The following is a 27386-nucleotide window of genomic DNA, read 5'->3' on the forward strand; positions in this document are numbered from 1 at the left end:
AGGATAAATGACATACAAAAAAATGAAAACACACGGGCAACATGTAAGTGCACAATTGATGTCTGTAATTCGTAGAGAAGCCAGTTGTCAGTTTGAGGCCTTGATCCAGCAGTCAGTGTCAAGGATTGGTAATGATACGATCCTTTTTGGCAGGTGCAAGTGATTTCGCCATCTTTGGAGCAGGCCCTCTAACTTCTACCTCTTTTTATTTAATTTTTCGAGCTGTTTTGTTCTGTCTTTAACTGTTGGATCCTTGGTCCCATTAACAGTAGTAAGTTGTTTCTCAGTGTCAGTTGGACTCTCTTTAGAATGATAGAAACATTGTCAATTTTTGAATTTCATTTTCACATTACAAATGCAACATCTACATTCCACAAAGCTTTTCACACATAATTTGTTGTATAAAATGTACTGTGCTCTGACATTTCTAGGATGTTTTAAGCCATATTTTGATATTTACAATTTAAGGAGGGAAGGGATTGGAGGTGCTGATAAACACACAAACAAATTATGGGTATCTATCAAACAAAACCTTCTTCAGAGCTGTGGCGTACTCTCTCTCTCTCTCTCTCTCTCTCTCTCTCTCTACCTCTCTCTCTCTACCTCTCTCTCTCTCTCTCGTTACATAGTACTTAGTCCAAGATGATTAGAGTATGCCACCAGTGCAGCTCAACTGAGGTGAGTTCTCATGTTGGGAGGAGTGAGTAAGGGAAGGAAGGAGGTGAGCAATGGAGAGAATGGTTGTGAAATAATAGCTGATGGCTGTGAGAGAGAGATAGCAGGTGCATATGATAGGAATGTGGCACCCATGAGCTCATTATGGCAGCAAGTGGGAGGGGAGTCGTGTCTAGCACACAGTGACATGGGGGAGTCGATTGGAAGGGGAAATAGAACAGAGGAAGAGGGGAGGTACTGGGAGAGTAGGGTATGAGAACAATAAGAGTGAAGTTTTGGGGCAGGCATGGTGATGAAGTATGGGGCAAGGCATAGTGAAGATTACAGCCAAGAGAATTATGGGATCGAAGAATGTGTTGCAAAGGGCTCTGTCTCTCCAATGTCTCCATCCAAATCTCTGTCCATATTAAAACCAGTAACCTTCAACAGTACCTGCATAGTGATGGTTGTCATCCTTCTATAACTCAGTTTCCCCAGTCCTGCACTCGCACCATCCTTTCCTTTGTGTGTGCGACATTTCTGTCCTGTGCACATGCTGTCTCTTCCTCCCCACTGTTAGCCGCCCATCCCCAACCCTCTCTCCAATTCCCTGCATCTTTTCTCCCTTCACCCTTTCCAGTTGACACTCACCTTTCAGCCCTGTCAAGTTGTGGTGCTAGCACTATGTAGTCAGATCAGATGGGACAGTATAGCCGTACACATCTGTGCCTATCTGTGTCCTCTATAGCTTTAAGAATGATTTCTCCAAAAGCTAGCAACATTATCTGTCCTGTTTATGTACCTGTCAACCATTCAGCACCTCAGCTTTTCTGTTAGTTATAATAAATTTTAATTTCATGTATAGTTCAACAAGGACTTCTGTATTACAATTTTGGGACATATTTCGTATTGATAATCTTCAAGAAAAATACAGTTAAGTTCAGTTACACATTGAGAATTAAGGTGAAAAGTTCATTAACTTTACACGAATTTAAATTAATGCACATATCACAACTTTTTTAAATAGCAGTGTTACTAAAACTATTCGGCAGATAAAGTTTGTGTGACATGTTATAGCACAATATATAGCAATGTAATGGGGGAGGGGGTGGGGGGAGAAATGTTATCAGCGGCAATTGTGTACAAGGCTGAAAAATTTAGTCTTTGCCCTCGTTATAGCAATTGGTTAGTGTGTTAACAAATTTCAGACAGATGCCAAGTTTACTCGTGTTTTACATGTTACAGATGATATTTTAATTATGTCATCTATTTAGGTGTTTTTTTGCCAGTAGACAGTGTATCAAACTTGATTTTTTTCATGTACTTTTTTTGATTATTTAGCATTTGGATCGTATTTTGCTGTTTTAAAAGTTCCTCCTCCTTTTAGAGACGGCCCTATTCAGAAAACGGAAGGAAACAAATCAGCCTGAAATACTTTCAGAGGTTTTTGATAATTATTCAGATGTTCCTGGTGAGGATGAATATCACAGAGGACAGTGTGTATGAACATTTTTATGGTTCTGAGGATGATTCGACTGCAGTGTCATCGTTAGACCTTTAAAGTAGTGTAAGGCGGCAGTGTTTTCAGGTGATTTCAACAATAACGGTGAAGGTGATTTTGTTCTTGTGAATGATTCCTAGCCGGCTGGTGTGGCAGTGCTGTTCTAGGCGCTTCAGTCTCGAACCGCGTGACCGCTACGGTCGCAGGTTCGAATCCTGCCTCGGGCATGGATGTGTGTGATGTCCTTAGGTTAGTTAGGTTTAAGTAGTTCTAAGTTCTAGGGGACTGATGACCACAGATGTTAAGTCCATAGTGCTCAGAGCCATTTGAACCATTTGAAAGATTCCTTTTGTCATAATATTAATATTTTTGGCATCAGAGCCTCAGAGCTAGCACCTGAATGGGACTTGGGTGCCATCTCAAATGTGTTAAGGCTTCCTCCTCCAATTGCTGAAGGATCAAGGCAACTGAAGTGCTACATGTGGTGAAATGTAAATTATTAGATTGTTGCTATTGACAGATCACTGGAACATAGTAAAGATGTATAGAAGTATACATATTAAGAAAAAGTCAATATTTCTCAGTTATGTCTAACAATAAAATATTACCGTTTACACTAGAGTCAAATGGTACTACTGACCGAATGCAATGAAATTAGCTGTTCAGGTTGCTGCCTGTATGATACTTAGTGCAGTATGATTTAAAACTACGTGTGAACTGATCCCATATTGTACATAGCTGATACCATAAACATTTGGCAAGATTAGAACATTTACCATGTGTCAGTACCTTTATTCGCATGCTGTGGCTATGAGAACTACATAATATTTCCAGTGTTTGCAACCAGCTCTCTGTTTCTACTTGAAACAGTTTGATTTCAAGCATTGCAGTATATGTATCATTTGCCTATGACCACTCAGTTTTTCAACAAATGTCCACTCGTTCATTGTGTTTCACTGGTCCCAGGAAGGAGAACCTTCAGGTATGTGGAACAAATAGAGATATAAATTAACAAAAGATAAGCAAATCATAACAACAATGAAAATCCCTGGATGGAATTACATGCAAAATAACAGAAAAGCAGCCAGTCACCTGTAGTTGACTGATCTGTGGTGCATAAGAACAGGTAACAGAAAACTATTTATAGTACAAGGTGTGCAACTTTGCTTTTGCCGATAGGTGGCGACAACAGTAAATAGCAGTCAAAAGAAACAGATCGCAGGCGTCTGGTAGTTAGCTTGGACCTCGGTCAACATAACCTCATTCAAACATTAGTCGATTTGTCTCTGCTTCATAAAGTTGTTCTTGATTGAAAATCTCAATTTACGAGCTTAATTCATATCATTTGCAGGAGGTGTTACTGTTTTGTTTCAGTATGAAGAAAACAGCGGTTGAGTCTCATCGAATTCTCTCAGGTACGTATGGTAAGGACGCTATTAGTGAAAGAACGTCTCGTGAGTGGTTTCAGCGCTTCAGGAACTGTGGTGGTTTTAATGTCGTAGGCCGGCATAGTGGTGAAAGAGAGAATGTTTTCGAAGATGAAGAATTGGAGACATTGCTGAGTGAAGACTCACATCAAACTCAAGAAGAATTCGCACGATTAGTGGGAGTGGCACAGCAAGCCATTTCAAAATGTCTCAAGGCTGTGGGCATGATTCAGAAAGAAGGAACTTTGGTTCCATGTGAGCTGAAACCAAGAGACGTTGAACAGCGTTTGTGTGTTTGTGAACAGTTGCTTCATTACAATAACTCCAAACGCAAAAAATCATGGGGATATCCCAGCCATGCTGCCACGTCGACAGTCAAACCAAATATTCACGGCTCCAGGATCATGCTCTGTATTTGGTGGGACCAGCTCAGCGTCATGCACTATGAGGTGTTAAAACCAATTTAAACAATCACAGGTGCTTGTTGTTGAACACAATTAAAGCGTTTGAGCAGAGTATTAAAAGACAAATGGTTGCAATACAGCGAGAGGCACGATAAAGTGATTTTGCAGAACGACGACGCTCGACCCAACTTTGCAAAAGAGGTCAAAACATACTTGGAAACGTTAAAAATGGGAAGTCCTACCCCACCCGCTGTATTCTCCAGACATTGCTCCCTCTGTCACCTGTTTAGATCAGTGGCTCATGGCCTGGCTGACCAACACTTCCGATCTCATGAAGAAGTCACAAATTGGATTGATTTGTAGATTGCTTCAAAAGATGAACAATTTTTTTGACTCAGGATTCGTACACTGCCCAAAAGATGGGAAAAAGTAGTGGCCAGCGATGGAAAATACTTTGAATGATACATGTGTAACCGATTTGTTTCATTAAAGCATCAAATGTTGGGGAAAAACAGTGGAAGCAAAGTTGTACACCTTGTAGCTTTAGAGATCTTGCTTTTCCTCTAGGAGAAGTACACACTTTCACACACACAACCACACAGACAACCAATTACACACACACCTATGGCTACAGTGAACTCATTTGATGTGGTCACAGACATGTGTTTGGTAATTGTGTATGTGAATGTGTGTACTTTTACTAGTGAAAGAGCAAGAATTTGAAAACTAGTATAAATAGTTTTCTGTTGCGTGTCTGTTGGGACACTTGTCATTTCTGTGTTTAGTAAAGGTGAGGAAACAATACCGGTCTGTGTGTTGATGATGAAATGAGATACCAGCATTACGGAGGTTATTTGGTAGATTTCTTTACATTTAGGTGTTGTGAAAGGTCTTATCAAGTATTGAAATCTTGCTTTACTTGTTGTGTACAAAGGTTATTTCATTCATGAAAACAAATTATTTCTGGTCTGTGACTTGCCAATCCATGAAAAGTAATTTACAAGTTGTAAGTAGAATCATAGCAATTTACGTGTTAAGTAGTACATTTTTACATCTTTGCTCATGTTCTCTTCAAACATACGTTATGTGATGTGCTGTTTCCTTGCGCACCTCTAATCCAGAATTACAAATCTTTCATCAGTAGATCTGCTTCATGAACACTTTGGAGACTGCTCCTGAGTATAGCTCGGCTTGCAATTTTCTTGACGTGCAAGCCACCTGTCACTTGAAAATTGGACGCATTTCATATGAGAACAATGTACAGATGTTTCACCATGTGTCCCTTGACACCTTCTGCTTTCAATTTCTAGAAATATTTCAAAAGAATCATTAGTGAATGTAACAGCTTAGTTGCAAATAGCTGGACCAGTATTTGATAGCATTGCCACAATTTCATGTTGTGCACATAGGTTTTGCAGTTTGCTGTAATTTTGCAACAAATGTCATGTTTGTTAAGAGAACAAGAAATTTTGGAAGCTCAATTAGAAAACATTGCTTAATAACTAACTTTGAACTTTTATTTTTGGGAAGATAACTACAGTTTCTGTCATCATTACTTTAAAATTTGTAGTCCATCAAACAGCTGAAGTAAGTCATGAAGCTTTGGTCCTTTTTTCCTATGTATTATTCTTGAAGATATATCAAGTACATATGAGCCAGTAACATTTTAAATAATGGCATAAATAGCTGGTCATCTTGGCCCAATATTCCTCTCAGTGGCCAGTCTTCAAAGTGTTAGCTACTAGGGAACTTGAAACTTCTTCCTCGTTTCATTTGTGTACCTTTCTCCTCGTTTCATTTGTGTGCCTGCCTTGGTACATATGTATTGAATTTGTATGTTGAGTGGTGTCTTTCTTTTTCCTGAGGTAGTAGAACAATACATATATTTCATATACTTTAAACTTTTTCATTCGGAAAGTAGTATCAGCAGCACAGTTAAAGTTTTATTACTTATGTGGAAGTAAACTGTGTGCTGTTATATCAAAATTATTGTGTTATGTTTCAGTGCACTGCAAGGCACAGTTTGGGCACATTTGAGAACAGCTTCCATCAACGGGGAGGGAAATGACTTCGGCACTGTTCAGAAGGGCATTTTCTGACAAATATTCGGTGTCATGACCTCCCTTCCTGATACGTGATTAGTGCAGAAGAAACATTCAGTGAGAGTGTGCTTTGAAGTGGAACATGGTGACATGACATTATTTTACCACAGTGGAGTTGCAGAAATAATGATATATGACTGCTACTCGTTTTAATCTGGCTTTCCAGAAACAGACTGTAAATTGTATATTGGATAAAGACTTTGTAGTACTTTATTCCTCCACTTTAAAACATTGCTCTCACCGTAATTGTTATATTAATTCATAGATCTGCTTTGGGGAGAGAGAGAGAGAGAGAGAGAGAGAGAGAGAGAGAGAGAGAGAGAGAGAGAGAGAGAGAGAGAGAGAGAGATTGTTATAAACTTTTGATAGTTTTGTTTGTAATCATAAAATTAGTGTTCTGCTTGAGTTGTGATCTGCTCTTGCACCACTAAGAGTAACTTTATTTTTTCTGATCTTTCTTGTGAAACAGTTATGCATGTGATCTCATATCAGCTTGAGTTTAGTTTTGAAATGTGAATGTATACTATATGTGCATTCTAAGAAGACTCTCCGTGAGGTGGCCACTGATGGTAGTAGCTCAACTAATAAAACTGAATCACGTCAGCTGCTATTGACTCATTTCTGCTCACTGCTTAAATAGCAAGCAGCTCTACATTCATTGTGTGTACATGTATGAAAGAAGAAGTTATATGCAAAGTTAATGTTTGCTAAAATGCTGTGTGTAATTGAGCTGGAACTAATCTTAGTTGCTGATATGTTAACAATATTGGTTAGGATGGACTTCTACTCATCACACAGAGGAAATGTCGTGCAGTGGACAGGCATATTTAAAAGTAGACTTGGGTAAGCAGTTGGACTAAGTCCTTTGGACGGACGGACACGCTCATGTGTATGTGCGCTGCATCTGACAAAGGGCTCCAGTGGTCTGCTTTTTAAATGTGCCTGTCCACTGCTCATTGCCTCCTCTGTATGCTGAGTAGCAATCTATCCTAAATCACATCCTGTTTTCTGTTCATTGATATATTAGATGCAATAAACATAGAATTGCTTGCTACACAAAGGTGGTAGCGGATGGAAAGTGTTCTAGATTGGTCAACCTTTTTAGAATTTTATCAACTCAGTTACTCCCATCATCATCCACCTTGCTGAATGAGTTATAGAATGCATGCAAGTAGTGCATCATTTTTCAGTTTTGTATTTTTTTATTAAGTTTATTTTCTGATTAGCAGAACAGAGCAACAGTCATTATAATTGAACATATCACATAAAGATAAGTTGTCTGCATAAAGTCTAACATGTAAGTTAAGAAATAACTCTTATTGGCTGCTAGAGCAATGTACCTGACATGTTTTTTTTTAAACTAAAATCTACAGTAATGTAGCAGAATAGGTGTATCTAAGAGGGTTATCATGATTGCACAAAATGTTTGTCGGAAGTAATTGACTCTACAAATTCTGCAAAACTATGTAAGCCCAATGGATGTAGGCAGGCAGTAAAGCTGTGCTCTGAAAAGGCAGGCTTATAGTAAACCAGAAAAAAATGGGCCAGAAACAATTGCTGTATCCAAAGCTTCCACATGCTTCTTCCAGAGGTCAGTGTAATGCGAAAGATAAGGGGAAGATGTCACAAGGCAGGAAAAAGAAAAATAAGTTGTAGCACAATTAAGTGCAAAACATATAACTTTTAGATGGTAGCTCATTGTGTAGCATAATATGAATATAACAATGAAGTTGATGGTATGAAACTCACTAGTGGCATACTTTATTCTGCTAGTTTTTTTTAATAAAAAATTTTCTTACTTTTAATTACTATTTGCATAAAAATAGAATCAGTTAAAATTTGATAAAAAATGTTGTGTAGATCTCTCTTGACGGCCTTTCTATCCAAATTCCTCCATGAAATACTGATCCAAATATTTTCCTTAGAACTTTCCTTTTCTGCTTTCAGTGATTCCAGTTGAGCTTATAATTTGGAAATTCTTTCTTGATTGAGTATTATGTTCAGTACTGATGGTTGGACGATATTTCCTACATATTTGAAGTGTGAAACTTGGGCAACTTTCATGTGCCTAGTTCTAATGGGGAGATTACCTGCAGGCTTGCTCTCCACATATTGATTTTCTTGTTGGAAATTTGTAGGCCAGTTTTCCGTGAGATGATTTCATTAAGCTTCCCAATTGCAAGTTTGGCTTCTTCTCTGGTATTGATGAGAATGACAAGATAGTCCGTGAAAGCCAGACACTTCATGTTGATTTCCTGCTCTTTTTTAGAACCAGAATTAAATTACCTTTCTTTCCTTTTCCCATGTCCTCACAATTTTTCCCAGAACCATGTTAAATAGGATGAGGGAGAGTCTGTATGGATATGAAAGGCTTCTAATGTTTCTCCCATGAATTTCACTTTGGTGGTTGTATCAGTTAATATCTGTTGGATGATTGACCTTATTTTCCTCTCAATCTTGGATTCCTCTAAGGTATGGAGTAATGGATGCCCATCTATTGAATCATAATCCTTTTTAATGTTGACTGAAGTTACCACGGTATTTCTAAACCTTCTTATTTGCAAAATTGTCTTCATATTGCATATCTGCTCTATACAAGGTTGACCTATGCGAAACCTCATCTGATACTCTTCTGTTAATGCATCTGCCTCTCCTAGTCGACTTAACAGAACTTTACTACAGGGAGCAGTGAAATTGTCCTGTAGTTATTTGGATTGCTTTTATCTCCTTTTTTTTGTGAAGGGATGTATTTTCCCTCAATAGGTACTTGTGCAGTTTCCCAAATGTTTGATCTCATTCTGTAAATTGTTTGTGTGATTACTGTAATTTAGTTTTCCTGTTGCTGCTATTATTCAGTATTCCCAGGGAGACTATTTCCTTTTCTTCCTTAAGAGAATGTGGTTTTGAATTGGGATTCAATGTGGCTCCCCCCCCCCCCCCCCCCCCCCCCACCTCTCCAAAATCAAGTTGTTAAGTTTCCCATGCTTATGTTCTCTTTTGTATTGCTTGATCACAGGTACTGTTCCAACTCCTGCATTTTCTTTTTATTGGGGGTTAGCCCAATCTCATGTAGTGTCTTTCAGTACTTCTGCAAGTTTCTTCCAATTTTTGTTATTTGCCTAAATTCCAATGAATTTCTCTCTTATTGAGTTTCAGGTGTTCTGGATCAGTTCTGAGTGTTTTGTTCTTTTGTAGTGGTTGGTTTTAAAAAAGGTTGAATACTAATCTTTGCACTGACCTGGCTCAAAAAATGGAGTTTGGTAATTTCCAGGTTTGCAGGTTTAAAGAATTGTGTGGACATGATTTTAAGATCAAATTTTTTGCAGAAATTTTTATTTGTTCTCTTGTGAACCATGTGAATTCCTGTTTTCCTGATTTTTTCCTCTTTGCCAGGTTGGCCATTGAAATCTCCTAATAGAATTTTCAAATGATGATTATGGATTTTAGTTGCAGTTTCCTCCAGTAGTTCCCAGAAGTCATTCTATTGCTCTCGGATCTTTTCTATTGTAGTCATTTGTGGCAGCATGTGTCTTATTTCCAGATTTTATTGAGATTGTAGTGATTCTTCCTGATGTTGAATGAAAGTTTATTATTGAATCTTAGGGATTTGTATACAACAAAAGCTTGTGCTATGCTATGTTGTTTAGGGTCCCTTGTTCAGCTGCACTGCAGGTTTTTTTTGGTAGATTCTGAAGTTTTCTGAAGCAAAATAATTTTTGATGGTTTATTGTGTGTTTATAGAATCGCAAGGATTTTTATGTATTTTTTTTCCGTAGTGTTTATGAGTTATTTGAGTTTACCTACTTGGGAGAGAGTGTTTGTGTTGAGAGTGCCTATGCAGTTTTTCTGTTTTGGGCTTAGAGATTCTGAGAAGCTCCTACTCTTCTGTGCATGATGTCCCTGGTCCCCCCAGAATTCAATTACCAGAAAAATGCAGTCTAGAGACTGATGGCTGGGGTGATGGAATTCTTTCCTTTTGTTCCACCAAAGTAGAAATTTGTTTTGCAGTGATCTTCTGTGAAGATAAAATGTTCATGATTTGATTGTAGAGATCAAGAAGAGCATGTATCAGTCCACCCACTAGGTGAACAGACAGTGATAATTAACCCCTGGATTGCAGAACAGATGCTACTGGATTTAAGCTGCCAGTCATGCTGTACCAATGACCTTCCTCTCCATCTTCCATGCCGTTGAGGCTATTTTTGTGTATATAGAATTGCATTTTACTACTTTAGGAATTTGATGTATGGGCACTGACCTTCAAATTCTTTAAGTATGAAGAAAATTGAGAGGGCAGAGCATTCCATGAGGTTTCCCTGTAAGACAGGAATGATAAAGAAAATTTTAAGGGGAAGAGCCTCAGGACAAGCTTTAAATTCATATGTGACAGTTGTTGAACAGCATCACAGTTCCACAACAAAATGATGACATATATTAAAGCTAATCTCTCTTATCTCCATTTTATGTTTTCAAATTTCCTTACTGAAATCCTTTATTTTTTCCAAAGCTGTCATCAGATGTGAGTGCACACATGATAACAGTCAATTTATCACAGTATTGTGATACAAGTATTTTGTGTTGGGAACAATATGCAAAACATAAGGCGTGGTAGCTACTCACTTGCTGATGATGATTGTTAACCCCACCCCCCTCTCTCCATCTGTGGCACGGGGAAGATGTGCAGCAGCATAAAGGGAAGATGATGATCAGGTCAGAAAGTAGGCAGTGGAGGGGGATGAGGAACTCTTTGAGAGTCACATCACAGTAGGGGAAGAGTTGGCTGTAAGTGGCAATGATATGTGGAGTCATTAAATCACAAAACTGATTGTTGCCACAGGTGTGTGTGTGTGTGTGTGTGTGTGTGTGTGTGTGTGTGTGTGTGTGTGTGAGAGAGAGAGAGAGAGAGAGAGAGAGAGAGAGAGAGAGAGAGAGAGAGAGAGAGAGAGAGAGAAAGCTATTGTTTTTGCTTGAAAATACACCTATGCTTCATTCATCCACAAGTTCAATTAATAAATATTTCATTACACATTGTGTAAAACATCTTTATCCTGCAGTAAAGAAGCACGTTTGTCATTTAGGAGGGGCTAAATTAGTGTGTTTGTCTTGCTTATTGAAGTGTAATCCATAGTGGTATAATAAAAGAACATTGTCTATAATCAAGAATTTGTTACTGATTTAGGATAAAAGTCTTTCTCATAGACTCAGTTAATTACCATAACCAGTAAATTATTACCAGTGGCTGTGTTTCATCACCATTCCTGAAGTCCCTATTATTGGTGGAATCTGATATTATCTCAGTGATAACAATCAATCCAGCTGCATATGTCATGGAACAATTAGCCAGTTGCTGCTACTTCTTCTAAACATATTGAATGAAGGAACTGGTCAGTAGTCTTACTCGTAGGTTTTAACTTGTAGCTTCACAGCTCTCACACAGATGTAGTAGACTTTACTGTTGTACCACTTGTAGACATTAATTATTGCTCTTTGTTGTGTTAGTTGTGAGACTGAATAATTGTCCTCTCCAAGAGGAATACTTTTTTCTGCTGTGCACACACCTTTTTCTGTGTTGTGCACTGACTTGACAGTGCCTGATTTGAATGGAAATAAATGTGTTCAGACAAATGATGTTTCTGGTGCATTTACATTTGGATTCTGCAACCAACAGAGGTATCTTGGTACTTTCAATTTTAATATGTACCATGTTGTGCAAGCTTTCTGCTTTTAACTTCTGCCAATCCAGCTGCCACCCCCCCCCCCAAAAAAAAAAAAAAAAAAAAAAAAAAAAAAAAAAAAACTCTACTCCTCTTTTATACCAACTATGGTGATGCAGTGGTACAATACAGACTTGCATTCTGGAGTACAGTGGTTCAAATCTTCAGCTAGCCACCCATGTTTAGGATTTCCACAGTTTCCTTAAATTACTTAAGGAAAATTCCGGGATGATTCTTTGGAAAATAACATGGCTTATTTCCTTCCCATCTCTTCCCCAATCTGGTGACACACACTTTCTAATTGTGTCATATACTTCAATTCTCTCAGTGCCCTTCAGACCCTCTGTGCTGAACGCAGTCCATTCCTTAGTGCAACGGGTCCAAGAAAGCTTCCATTTGCTCGCTGTTGAGGGAGCTACTGTGATGTTCATGTGAGTTGCTGGCCATGTTTATATGATGGGAAATGAGGTTCTGATGCCGCTGCCAAGGCTGCCGCCCTTCTACCTTGGTCCGCTAGCTCTTCTGCCCCTTCGGCTGATATCTGTAGTGCAGTCTGTCGGCAGGTGATGTCACTTCGACATCACCATGGGTCTTCTCTTCCTGGGAACAAGCTCAGAGGAATTAAACTTCTCCTAGTGAGTTGGCTGACCTCATCTCGGCCGTCTCACTGCAAGGAGATCATTTTAGTTAGGTTGTCGTTTTAGCCGTGTTCATTGTCGTCCATCTTTGATGGTTTGCCACTTCCTCGACCGAATGTGTCCCCCCTCCCCCGGTGGGGCCATTTTAGCGAATGACGCACGGGCCATCGACTGCGTTGTACTTTTTGTCCGTCGTAATAATATCATTAAGGAAATCTAATCTTTGGTTTGGGACATCCGCTGTCTCTACAGTGTATTTTGTGGACCTTTCTTCATGAGGAAGTCCTCAACCTTGGCTTGCTTTACCTCTGTTGATTTAGCTTAACATATAGTCACTTTCAATTTATATGACATTAATTGTTTTTCCACCCTAAAACAAAAAAAAGCAGATCACTCTTCCCCAGTCCAAAGTTATGCTCCAGCTTTAATGACTGCATCGTTGAGATGACAACTAATCTTCCTCTTCTTTTTATCTGTCTGTGTTTCCTCAAACATCTATTTTTTTCTGTGTCCTTAAACAACCATACAATTTGACCAATCCCCCCCCTCTATCTATCTGCTTTTCTTCTGTTTTTATTTGTGTTGTGAGACTCACAAATACCATTGAAAACCTCTTCTCATTTCTCTCATATTCTCATCATGTTCTTGTCTTGTTTCTTTGCAAAGATGTTCGAGTCACATAGCTAAAGATTGAGTATATGTGTCACATATGTTAACGAGACAATTTCTATGGGTACAACCTTATTGTTTATGTTTATTCATATATTTTGCATTATACCTAAGTTTTTATAATTGCAAAAAAGAAAGAAACTAACTTTAAAACAAGTCTGTTGGTTATCTTATTGTTGATACACTTGTAGATATACATATGAGGAGGTATACTGAGACAATTCATAAAGATGTACTCACCCAGTTGCTAACACTGGGACAAGGCCAGTTCAGACAATGTAACGGATGTTGACATTCAGAGCCAAAGATTTCTCCTTTGAAAGCTGTAGGTAACTAAAGTTAGTAAAAAATTGACAGAGGCAGAGAAATGAATAAAAATACACTTAAAACAGCATGTCATAAAATACATAAGTTACTGAAACAATAAGTGTACAAGGAAAGGTGATGAGCTAAGTTCTAGGATGACACTTGATAAAATACTTTAAAGGACGGTGAAGCAGTGAAAAAATTAGTAAGTAGTAATTGAAGGTCAAGCAAGGTACAAAGAAAATACAAAATTGGAATGACATAGATAACAGATAATTTAATCTCAAGCAAACTGTGGAGCCAGTCTACTTTCCTTTTGCGTAGTCCTCGAGAAGTTAGTGTTTGCACTCCACTCCTGTGAGAGACAAACAGGCTGGTTATTCATTCTTCCTGAGCACTTTGTGCTGCTGTTGAACAACAATTCAGTATGAGATAGAGTAGTTCCAGAAATGCCTAAGTACTCAAAATTTTATGTTGAAGTGAAGTGAACGTCCTTTCGGATGAAGTGAGGACATGTTATGGATTTTTATCCTTGCATTTCTTACCTCTGCAACTTTTTTGTACCTTCTTTACATTTATCAGTTTTGTCAGAAGGGAACTTTGATTAAGAAAGATGTAAATCTTATTAGACCAGTCACAATTTTTGCTTTTATCAGGTATGGTCCTTTACTTGTCTTAGCATCAACAGTTGTTTTTGCTCTTCATTCTTTTTTGTTCACATTTGCTATATGTGTGGACAATTTTCCACATCATGTGACTGGGGCATCATCAGATTCACATTTTTTACTGTACTTGTCCATTGTTTTGTATTGAATGTTACGAACAGAGAGTTTAGTGTTGTAACAAAGTTACAGATTAGATTGTAAAAACAGGAACTGTGTTAATAACTGTAGAGAACTACAATCTGAGAGGTAATGATTGGTACACAATAATGTACATAATAAATAATTTTTACTTTTGTGGACATACGTTGTATAATTTTAATTATTTAGAGCATTCTATTTTTCCATAGACAACACTGAAAACAAAACATACAAGAGTCCAGCAGAATGAATAGTAGGTTATAAAAAGGACAGAACTTTGAAACATGTTGACAAATTTATTGAAAAATGCATTGGAAACAGCGAAAAATACATCCCATTACATCTCATGTACACCCTAATATATTACCTTTACTCGATTTTGAATGTGTTGTTTGTGGCTTGGCTTCTAAAAGTTCCAGGTGGTGCAGTAAGATAGTTAGTTGGCTGAATTTATCTTGTTTGTTTAGTTTCTGTATGACCTGCAATTTGTATGATTGGAAGTGTAGAATATCATGAATGATGCACTGCGAGGAACAACCTGACATTGTTTCCACTGAGATGTGCCTGGCAGGAGAAGCGTGACGACTTCAGATGGTGCTTAACATGTGTCCTCCACTTGCTGCATGATCTTGTGTGTCCTTCCTCACCCTGCAGGTTTCTTCATTGCACAAGATTAAAAAAAAGTCCTGAATTATCATGAATTGTTACACCTACCTTACAGTCGTCCAATAATTGCAGACTTTATCATGTTGTTTCAGCTCGGAATGGTGATGAAAGAGTCACTGAACTGTGGTGGGAGAAAGTTACTTTTGGAATAACCCTCTACGGCAAATGCTAAATACTTGCAACTTCAAAATGTCATAATTACAAATGGCAGTTTTTCCCAATGCAGTGTGTGCATACTTATTTTGCACAGGCACATCAGCGACACTTGTCTTTCATGACTCTAATCCTCCTATTCATTCTGATGGACATTATACATGAGATATTCTACTGTTGATAAGTGTAAAATACTAATTACAGATGAAAATGATACAGTTTGTATGAAAAGATTTTGCACTACATATTCAGTTCAGTCCTACAGTTTGCAACATGTTTTTCTGTACTATCAAGGGAGTAAATTGTTGGATGGCATGAGTGGACATTTGTCTAAAAGTTCTGTACCTTAAGAAGATGAATGATGTTAGTGTTAATATGAATATTGGCCATTTAAGGAAACTGAATATTGCTTGAGAGCACCTGTTAACAAATCAGGAAAGACAGAGTGTGTGCATAGATTGAGAATACAAATACCTGATATTACTGATGTCAAATGATCAGTGATTTCATATTTTCTGTTTTTCCTTTTACATGGTATCCATCTGTCTGTTAAGCCACCAAGTGTAAAATAATTTCTGTGATTACAAAGAATGAATTTCATAGTAAGAACCACAAATCTAAAAACTTCTATCAGAAGTATGTTTAAATAAACCATTAGAAAATATGAATATCTAGTACTGGTAGATATATGAAAAAAAAAATTAAAAAAAAAGCCTTCAAACCTGTTCTTTTTTTAATTTGATGTACAATTCTTTCTATTGTTAAAAAAAATGTTAAATGGCTGTCGCAAAGTGTTTGTATCTATCTGCTGTCACTGTATCATATGTAGGGACCTGAAAATGCCACCTATTTTTCGAAAAATTTGCAGCTACTTTTTGGCAAAATTCACATTTAAATTTGTTTCGTTTATACACGATTAGAAATACAAATTTAAAAGTTGTTATGCTTTGTTCTTGAAAACGAAGCCATAGTGCAGTTGACTGTTTAAAAAAAAAAAAAAAAAAAAAAAGTGATGATTGGGAAGGATGGGGGGGGGGGGGGGGTCTGGAATGTTTGCTTCTTGAAAAACTTCTCAGCATTGATCTTTATTTATTTTTTATTTTACTTTTTTAACACATCAAATGATATTTGCTTGTTTTCTTCTTTTTGTTCTACTTAAGCCTTCAACTAACAATTGTTTCCATTTTGAAGCAGCAGAATTTTTGTAGCAATGGACAGAGTGCTTTGTTGGTTTAAGGTATTTCTGTATATTATTTTTCCTTTCCCTCTCAAATTCATAACTATAAAATCTGCAGAATGTTGATTTTGACCTTTTGTGGCCATTCACAGCTGTGCGATTCATACTTGACAGCACTACCTGGTAGAGCTAACAAGGCATTTACTGTAGAAGTAGAACCAAAATGACTCTACTCACATGTTACAGAGGACTTTGACATTGTCAAAATGCATCGACGGATTTTGTACATTGTGTGCACACAATAAATTGGCAGTTGACTGCAAGTGCAAACAAACTAGAATTACGACCAGTAGAAAGAAGAAGAGCTTTGCGGGAAAACAAGCCCAACCTCCCTATCACAGAGCAGCCAGTAGACAGCCATGTTCTGCGGTCCTTCAAAAAGCAGAACTCTCACATGGTCATAGGGATCACAGATCCCTTCTGCTATTGAGAGGGTTGTAGGTGAACTCTGTGACAGGTCTCTCTCACTCATTTGAAAAAAAGAAAAGAAAACAGTGAGCTACCTGCAACAAAAAGTGTGCTGTAAAGGCTACTACACAATTGCTTGCTGAGGTTGGGAGTTCCATAGTGAGGTGGTTCAGACCCGAGCTGTACTGGTATTTGAAGCAACCACCATTCAAAACACCCACCACCAAAAGACAGCAAACTAAGAAACACAATTTCACCTCTCAGTCAAGTTAATGTGTTAAGCACACTAGAGGAAGATCCAGTGCACTCGGAAAAAAATAATATTTACCATCCAAATTATTAAGTGCCGGTCTGCATCCACAGTAATTCTTGTATATGTGAAGATTATCATTGTTTTCTGGTTGGGTGTTAACTGCTTTACTGTCTTGGTTGTTTTGTTTCTGTATGTAAGAGAGATAGATACAATAAAATAGTCCTCTCAGAATGCAGACATTTCCATTTTTTCCATCATCATAGTAAAAGGAAAAAATCCTAGGCTGTAGCAACAGAAAAAAAAAAAATTTAAATTCTATATGAGTTCTGATCAGTGAAACGTGAGCTATAAGCAGCATAGAAAGAGGTGAATAGAAGCTTTTGAAATGTGATGTTACAGGAGGACGCTGAAGATCGGGTGGATGGATTAGGTACCAATCAAGGGGTATGGTATTCAATAGCAAGAAAAGAACTCGGTGACAAAAGTTGATTAAAAGAAGGGATAGGATGCTATGGCAAGTCCCGAAACATCAAAGAATGATTACTTTGTTAATGGCGGGAAGTGTGCTTGGGTAAAAATTGTAGAGGAGCACTTCGGCTTGAAAACAGTGAGCAGGTTCATATGGATGTAGGCTGCTCTGGCTATGCAGAGAAGAAATCTACGCGGCATAGAGTAGCATGGAGAACTACATCAAACCAGTTTCCAGATGGAAGCAACATTTTCATCATCATCATCTTATGTCAAATAGAAAATAACATCCTTTTTTTTGCATAGATTGAACAGTTTTATTGATGTGTGGGTATGTATGTATTTTCTCATTTAACAATAATGAATATCATAATATGTCTGTCTTCAAACGTTAACTAATTTTAATATGACCAGTCATAAAAAATAAAAAAGTGTTATTTTTATTAAAAAAATTGAGTCGGTACTTGTTAATTAAAATTTTTATTTGTTAATTCCAATCCCAAAGAAAGCAGATGTTGACACATGTGAAAATTACTGAACTATCAGTTTAATAAACCACAGTTGCAAGGTACTAAACGCGAATTCTTTACAGACGAATGGAAAAACTGGTAGAAGCCGACCTCGTAGGAATATTGGAGCACGTGAGGCAATACTGACCCTACGGCTAACCTTAGAAGAAAGAGTAAGGAAAGGCAAACCTACGTTTCTAGCATTTGTAGACTTAGAGAAAGCTTTTGACAATGTTGACTGGAATACGCTCTTTCAAATTCTGCAGGTGGCAAGGATAAAATACAGGGAGCGAAAGGCTATTTACAATTTGTACATAAACCAGACGGCAGTTACAAGAGTCGAGGGACATGAAAGAGAAGCAGTGGTTGGGAAGGGAGTGAGACAGGGTTGTAGCCTCTCCCCAATGTTATTCAATCTGTATATTGAGCAAGCAGTAAAGGAAACAAAAGAAAAATTCGGAGTAGGTATTAAAATCCATGGAGAAGAAATAAAAACTTTGAGGTTTGCCGATGACATTGTAATTCTGTCAGAGACAGCAAAGGACTTGGAACAGCAGTTGAACAGAATGGACAGTGTTTTGAAAGGTGGATATAAGATGAACATCAACAGAAGCAAAACGAGGGTAATGGAATGTAGTCGAATTAAGTTGGGTGATGCTGAGGGAATTAGATTAGGAAATGAGACACTTAAAGTAGTAAAGGAGTTTTGCTATTTGGGGAGCAAAATAACTGGTGATGGTCGAAGTAGAGAGGATATAAAACGTAGACTAGCAATGGCAATGAAAGCGTTTCTGAAGAAGAGACATTTGTTAACATCGAGTATAGATTTAAGTGTAAGGAAGTTTCTGAAAGTATTTGTATGGAGTGTAGCCTTGTATGGAAGTGAAACATGGACAATAAATAGTTTGGACAAGAAGAGAGTAGAAGCTTTCGAAATGTGGTGCTACAGAAGAATACTGAAGATTAGATGGGTAAATCACATAACTAATGAGGAGGTATCGAATAGAATTGGGGAGAAGAGGAGTTTGTGGCACAACTGAGAAGAAGAAGGGATTGGTTGGTAGTACATGTTCTGAGGCATCAAAGGATCACCAATTTAGTATTGGAGGGCAGTGTGGAGGGTAAAAATCGTAGAGGGAGACCAAGAGATGAACACTAAGCAGATACAGAAGGATGTAGGCTGCAGTAGGTATGGGGAGATGAAGAAGCTTGCACAGGGTAGAGTAGCATGGAGAGCTGCATCAAACCAGTCTCAGGACTGAAGACCACAACACGTATGTTAATGGATATGGAATTTAAATAAAAGTAAAAAATACATTGCTGCTAGTGAAATTCAAACCACCGACTTCATCACAGGATTGCTACACTATGCACTCAGCTACCAACAACAGCATTCATTAATTACAAATATTGTATACTTTTAATAGCACTCAGAAATATTGTAATCTTCAAAGGCAATATTTTTAAGTTTTTTTTGAGCTGCAATAACTTAACAGCCATTAGATTGAAACATCTTGACAGATGCATTTTTCTTAAAATGTGTTTCTACACACACACACACACACACACACACACACACACACACACACACAATATCGTAAGCAATAATGAGAATCTCTTGTGAGGCAGTAGGTAAATGATGGAGTGAGCATAAGTACGATTAAAAACATAATCGTTACTATTATTCTGGTTCTCACTGATATATTCAACCTCTTTCTTGTTACTGATACATATCCTACAGAATGGAAGCAAAGCTTAATTCAACCAATACCCAGAATGGCAATACAAAATCACCAACTGACTATAGGCTGATAAGCGCATTACCCACAGTATCTGAAGTCTTTGAGTACTTTGGCCATGAACAGCTGATGGATTATCTTTAAACTTATAATATATGTGATAAATATCAATCGGGCTTCTGAAAACACTATAATACAGCACTGCACTAATCAAAGTGACTGATGACATCACATATGCCACGGACAGATGTGAAGTGACCATTGATCTGTGCACGACAGTGCAATACATACAAAAAAGATATGTGTAAAAATGTGGTTTTTCAGGTGGTCATATCTTGGATTCTATTTATCACAGAGATAATGGGTCAAGTGTTTTAGATTACTCTTGGCCTAGCGCCTATTTGTACACCAATTACAAAAGAAATAGCATTGCTATTCTACTCTACAGGGGCAAAAATGTAAAAATTACACACTTCCTCTGGCTCGGTTGGTTGTATTGCATTAGGGTGTGAACCCGTGGTGGCTTATAAAAGCACCATTTGTTCGTGAGCTGTTCCTGAGAAAACCCTTAACAGGAAGCAGAAAGTATCTTTATTTGCTTCAAGTGATTCAAAGGAGTTTGCCATTTCATCAACTGGGGTGAAATTACATTAGGTGTTCCACAAGGTTTGATCATGGGTCCCCTCCTGTTCTTGACATATGTGAATGACCTCCCTTTTTATGTGAAACAAGATGCTGAACTGACACTGTTTGCTGATGATACAAGCATAATTATTAATCCAGTAAAAGAAAGTCTGATGGAAAATGATACAAATAAGGTCTTTGGAAAAGTTATTAATTGGTTTTGTGCAAATGGGCTTGCTCTGAACTTTGAAAAAACTCAGTACATCCAATTTTCTGCTGCAAAAAGTATAATTCCTTCAATAAACATAACACACCAGAAGAAGTCAGTAGCCAGGGTAGAACATACTAGGTTTTTGGTTGTACATATAGATGAGAATCTTAATTGAAAAATTCGTATTTTGGATCTCCTAAAGCAACTCGGTTCAGCGACTTTTGCAATCAGAATAATTGCCAATTTTGAGGATGTAGAAATTAGCAAGCTAACATTCTTTGCATACTTCCACTCTCTGATGTCATATGGAATAATATTCTGGGGCAATTCAACACTTAGGCAAAAGGTATTCACTGCTCAAAATAAAGTAATTAGAATAATGTGTGGGGTTCATAGTCGCACATCTTGTAGGCATCTGTTTAAAAGGTTAGGAATTCTTACAACTGCTTCACAGTACATTTACTCAGTAATGAAATTTTTTCTCAACAACACGGACCAGTTTAAAATCAACAGTGACATTGATGATTACAATACCAGAAAAAAGGAAGACCTTCACTATCCTTTACTTAACCTATCTTTGGCACAGAAAGAGGTAAAATATGCTGCTATAAAACTTTTTGATAATTTACCAGATGAAATAAAATGTCTGACAGACAGCAGTAATAGTTCCAAAAACAAATTGAAATCATACCTCCTTGACAACTCCTTCTATACCATAGATGAATTCTTGAATATGAGTAAATAAATCTGGAGATATAATATATGCATTTTGTGCCATTTAAGGGAAAGGGGTAGATAATAGAAATATTTAGGTATAACACTATAATGTGAACAAAAAAAGAAAAAAAAAACGTGTTTCCTGTGTGCATTTCTTGTGCATTTGGCACATTCCACAACATTACAGTTTTCTGTGCTTGTCCTTAAAAATGCACAAAAATTTTCTACAGTCTTAGCATTATGACAAGAATGATGACATAGATTTTCACACCGATGCTAACAGTTATGGGATAGATGCAGTTCTAATCCAAATTCAGAAATTTACTGAAAAGGTGACAGCTTATGCTTCCAGAATGCACTCAATAGTATGAGGTGATCTACTCCACAACCAAGAAAGAGTGTGTCAGAGTTGTTATGGTTATCAATAAGTTTCGGGCGTATTTATTTGGCAAACAATTCACCATTGTGACGGACCACCATTGAGATATGCTGGCTGGCTATCTATCGTATCGATTGTCTAGAGGGTCACTGAAGCTTCAGAAGTATGTCATCACTGTGATATGTGAAAGTGGGCACAAACACAGATATGTGGACTGCCTTTCAAGGAATCTTTTGGCAGGATGCAACAGCATAGATGAAATCTCAGTCATCACTACATTAAATGACATTGCTACTGAACAGAGGGAATATCCAGGACTGCTGAAAACCAAAGAAGCCTTGAAGGAGGAGGAACGACCAAAGGAGAGATTCAGTTAATAATGAGGAACTGTGATCAAGCGAGACGGAAATGTCTCATCATCCCAGATCTTCTATGTCCAGCCGTCCTTAAATGTTTTCATTATGCAGCAGTATCTTGTCACCTGGGATTCATGAAGACTCTAGACAGAGGCAGATGTGTGTACCACTGCCAAGGTCCCTGCTGATTGCAATGTCAGTGATGGAAGCACTTGCCATGGTTACTTCCGGGGCACCTGATAACTAATTCCATCTGCAGCAACCCCATACCACGAGATTGTAATTGATCTCTTGGAGGTTCTCAAAAGTGACAAACAGGAATTGCCTGCACTTACTGCCTCTCCCACTACATTGCTGACAGTAAAGCTCGAGAAATTGCAGAGTTTCTTGTATAAGAAAATTTGAAGTAAAGAGGCCCCATATGATGATTGTGATTATGGAAAAGTTGTTTAGATGAGACTAGTACAAGAGGTAATTCAATGTTGCAACGTCATCTACAGGATGACAATTGCCTACCACCCCCAGACAAATGGCCTCACAGAAGACTTTCATAAGATGTTGGCATATGCTCCCTATGTACACTGATGTCAGATGGAGAGATTGGGGTACAGTACTGCCTGTTGTGACATTCGTATGTAATACAGTGAAGCAGTACGCTACGGAATTCATGCTGTTCTTTCACTGTACGGTCATGAGGCTGCAGTTTCAACTGGACAGTATTCAGGATGACTGTGAAACACATTGTCACCAGGACTGAAGAAGGAAGACAGCTGGCTTGTGTATGGTCCAGGGATTCCTAGGAGAAGGACCGAGAGTGCTATATCACCAAGCAACATCCAGTGAGATACAGCTCAGTAGACTTGGTATGAATTTTTATGCCTATGGAGACTACCAGGAAAGAACTAAAACCCAACTTCAGGCCTTCTCACTTGTCGGATGTTACGTGCAAGGTTGAGAATTTGTCAAGGAGGCAAAAGCACAGAGACAGTTCTATGACGTCCCTGTAAAGCTCTCCTATGGTCCTGAGGTGCTGATAAATGATGGGGCCTACTCATTGAAGGAAAATGAAGGCCCATTCAATAGTCGCAAAGCTTTGATGGGAGGGGCTACCTTCAATGCCTATCGTAGTGATGATGAGTATGTGACAGCACAATGCGAACGTGGGGATCCTTGAGTGCTGCCACATAGAGGTTCACTGGCAAGATCTGGATCTAAGATGATATAGCAGCTCCAGTAAGAGCTTCTGAAACCGTAAGTCAGTGTTTCTCCAGGAGAATGAGCAATGGCGTGAATGGTGCTGCATCCAGTGTGGCGTAGTGTTAAGCGTCAGTGGCTGGTGCACTGCAAGTCACTAGTTCAAAACTGGTCACCAGCAAATATTTATTATTTAGTAGTTATCATTCCTAGAAGGTTCTCAAAATTTATGCTAGTATCATTTGCTTATTGTGGAATGTTCAGTGTTTATATAAATAGTGGCACTCTCCATCCATGATGCTATCCTGTTCTGTCTGTACATTGGTGTCTGTAATAAATGTACTTTTTGTGCTAAAGTCAAACATGCTTTTGGTTTTGGACTTGATTATGTTTACAACATGGAATGTCTCCAGTCTCTCAGTTCTGTGCACTAACATGAGGAATTCTTTGGTTTGTTACTCAATGGTTTTAAAAATTATGAGGGAATTGATCTATTCCTCCTGCCTTGTTTGCCTTCCAAAGCCCTGTTAAACTCTTAACACCGAATCCCCTATGTTATCCAATCCCACCATCCTCTTTTTATATCAGACTAACTGACAGTTCCTCCTCCATATTTAGGACCAAAGTGTACTAGTGCAATCCATCCACGTAGATGCTCGCTCCTCTTGGTACAATATATAAGAACAAAATTCTCAAATATGTGACATCATGGGCACTTCCAGTAAAGATTGTCACATAAAATTTGAATTGGAATAGCTCTCTACGCCACGACTGACAGAAAAAATAAAATATAATGAACTACAATGTGGATTAAAAAGATTGCTTACAGTCATTCTCTGAGATAAATACATAAGTAATATGATAATATTTTAACAGTGGCTGTGATTGAACATGGGAGCCATAAATTGATAGCCACAATAACACTGTTGGATATGGCAATGCAGGTACTGAATTGTTCAAATTTAATTTTTTTATACAAGGATGTACAGTAAAGAAAAGGAAGAAACAAAGTTTATGGTTTGATTTGCATTACTGCGGAAGTTTTGGGAAAGATAAGCTGTGATTCATTCTTTTAGTACTAAGAAAAGCATGAACAATCTGTATACATTCCAGTGTAGCACTGCTAGTTTCAGCAACGTGCTATTATTGTAAGACACTACTGTTATGCTAAGAAACAAACACACATGCATGCAGTTATTCCTTTACTATTTTGAAATCATTACATACAAATTTAAGTTAATCTTCATGCTGGAGAGATTTTGAACAAAAACCCCAAGAGCACTGCTAGAAGTTTATGAAAAAGAACGTGCACAGTGTGGATGGTGGTACTGAAATTAAGATGTAAAATCAGGCAGAAATTACTTTAAAAGGATCTGCGTATGACTGGTTATGAACGTTATCTAGTAGTATTTTTGCTGAGAATATGTCTCCACTGACAAAGAAGACTCATTGAGTGCTCTATGTGAAATGATAATACATAAAGAAATTTGCGTTTATATTTCTCACAGAAATATTGGATTTTCATCAGCCAGTTATGTAGTTTGTTCTAAGACTGTTGGGCAACAAAATCGAAATTTACATCTCTATTTGTTAAGGCTTCATATATTAATCGAATAAGGATGGTGGCTTTGTAAACTTTGGAATAGGAAAAGAGGTGTGGGTGTTATGATCTTCCAAGAAAGGAGTGTGCTTGCAATAGTAAGGAACTGTTTGTCATGGTATGGTAGTGCACAACTGTTTTTTAAACTTGAAATATATCCTTATGCTGTGACACTTTTCATCCTATTAGATTTACTCAGTGGCACCAGATGAGCGGTTTACGACTGACGTGTTCCACAAGCTCTCAGAAAACAACATGCAGGGCTTTCTAGACCAGTGGAAGGAACAAATGTAAAAAAGTGGGGACTGAAATGGGTTTGAATTTTTAATGGTAGCTGCAGTCCCATGACTGCACTTTATTGTTCTTATTTTATTTATTTATATTTCATTTTGTGTGACTAATTTCAAGGTTGTGGGTCACATGCTAGCAACAAAGAATGAAATGCAAATAAATAAAATAAGAACAGTGGTGTGCAGATGTGGAACTGCTATTTCTGGAGATACACTAGACCCACAGTTAAAAATTCTCCTTTGAAAATAATAGAATGAAAACATGAGGGTAATACTTTCAAAGTAATCACCACTAACAGAACATATTTGGTAAGTACCCAAGGTTCTCATTTCTTTTGTGTGAGACCTGATACGTGTAACTTCCTAGTGGAATGCAAAATCATGTCCTGTGTTAAACTGTCCACTGTCACTGAGTTGATTGATTTCCATGAAACTTATCACAGCATGAAGACATAGTCCAGTATTGAAAAACTATCAGCCACTAATGTGCAATCCATGTAAACATAAAAGACAAGGATCTTTAAAATGACACTAATATTCATCTCTTGTTTACTTCTGAAAATTGTTGATTTGTGGATATTTTCTAATACTCTCTCTTGCCATTCCTCACATTCAATCCCGTGTCTAGTGGGTAACTTTTTTGTGTTAATGATGATTTGTTTGGTAAATTAATAATTAGTCCTGATTTCATTTTGTTTTTACAAACTTTATACTTATCACTGGTGGAAAACTGAACTTTATTATGAGAATATCCATAATATTTTGCAAATATAGCTACCAGTCACAGAATTTATTGACTGCATAAATTATTTAATTAGTGACAAGTTTCAAGGTTAGATCTCATCATCAGGCTACAGTGACTGTACAAAGAACATTTAATACACAATGTTTCTCATTATCTATGTGCACTTGTGTTAGATGTTTTCTACAGCCACTGAAGCCTGATGCCGTCTAACCTCGAATCATGTTGCTGATTAAATAATTTAAGTAGTCAACAAGTTTTGTGACCATTAGTGGTATTTGTTAAAACCTATTCGTATTTTTGAAACAGTCACAATTGATTAACAGTAAATTTGGCTTGAAATTTCAATATTCAGAACACTTTCACAGACTGAAAATAGAACTCTGGTTCAGCTGTACCTTATCTGCAAACAGCACTGTGGTGTTATTTGTTGCAATAACAATAATTATAATAGCAAGTTAAAAAATAGTCTCTTTGGAACTTCCACACTTAATTGTCTCCATCTCTGCTCTCCAAGACAGAGGGGTCATATTTAATACCAGGTCACAATACACAATTTGTTGTATACTTCCTAATAGCTTGCTGTAGAAATTTTTTATTTGTGTTGATGAAAAAAGAACCGTGAATGGTTTTATTTTTTTATCCTCATCTGAAAATTCAGAGCTACAGATTACTGTCATGTCATTCAGGAGTGTCAGATTTAATCTTTCCTGGCTGCCAGCAAATCATCTAATACCACCAGAAATAAGATACTCTAAGGTTCAAAATTAAAATACAACACTGAACAGAGTTCAAAATTCAGGGAATTTGCTTATTTGTAGACTGCCAATATTAAAAAAATCGGAAAAAGTCTTATATCAGGGATGACTGTACTGTTGCTGTTATTCAGAATGAACTGTCTTAAAATGTATATGGCAGAGTTATATCAGCCCAGTTGTTGACCCAAATGATAAGATGACATTGTTCAAATAGCCACTACATGGGCTGATGGCATAACTGTCTTTGCACACTGCATTGATAGAAGGAATCTGGTCGTTTCTCTCGGAGCTGCAGTATGTCTTGCAAACATGTGCCTTTGATACAGGCACAGAGAATCCAAAGCTAGAGATAAAACACTAAGCATGGTTACAGCTTGTGCTTAATGTATATTTGAGTCAAATGACCAGCTAAATCGCTCACATTTCGCTGTGGGCAGGAATTTGACTTTAAGGAGGTCTGTATCATTATGTTTGACATTGATATGTCAGATCTTAAGTTATTTGCTTATTATCCTCCCCTTGTATCATGAGAAATAATGTTTATTTATGATGTTGGACATAATTAAACCTAATATTAAGCTCTATACATTTACATTTGCACATTTTGTTATATAAATTATATTTAAGAGGTTCATATATGCAATTCCTAAACATTCACGAGTTGAACATTTATTTTAAAAATAAGAAATAAAAACATATGTGTATACTGTTCCATGTCATCAAAATATTGTCTTGTTAACTACAAAGAATCTGCCATAGACATGCTTATAAATATCTCAGATGTTTTATCATCTGTGACAGATTTTGTAATTCTTGGAAGTTTGTTGTACAGTTTTTCCTCATTTGATAGGCTCCTTTCTGACA

The 27386-nt window shown here is 37.4% G+C and overlaps 1 protein-coding gene across 5 annotated transcripts in view; it reads left to right on the forward strand.

Moving 5' to 3' along the window:
* The window catches only part of LOC126188995 (negative elongation factor D), a 235693-nt gene that overhangs the window by 199446 nt on the left and 8861 nt on the right, over positions 1-27386 (forward strand). Inside the window, exon 15 of one of the 5 annotated variants that reach the window (XM_049930798.1) lies at positions 5992-6528. The exons of the other annotated variants lie outside the window; for them this stretch is intronic. Coding sequence (XP_049786755.1) covers positions 5992-6023 — 32 coding nt within the window. The 3' untranslated portion in view covers positions 6024-6528. Of the gene's footprint in view, positions 1-5991; positions 6529-27386 lie in introns of those variants that run through there. 5 annotated transcript variants of the gene reach the window in all.

The sequence above is a fragment of the Schistocerca cancellata genome, chromosome 5 (genome assembly GCF_023864275.1).
Source record: "Schistocerca cancellata isolate TAMUIC-IGC-003103 chromosome 5, iqSchCanc2.1, whole genome shotgun sequence".
Lineage (NCBI taxonomy): Eukaryota > Metazoa > Arthropoda > Insecta > Orthoptera > Acrididae > Schistocerca > Schistocerca cancellata.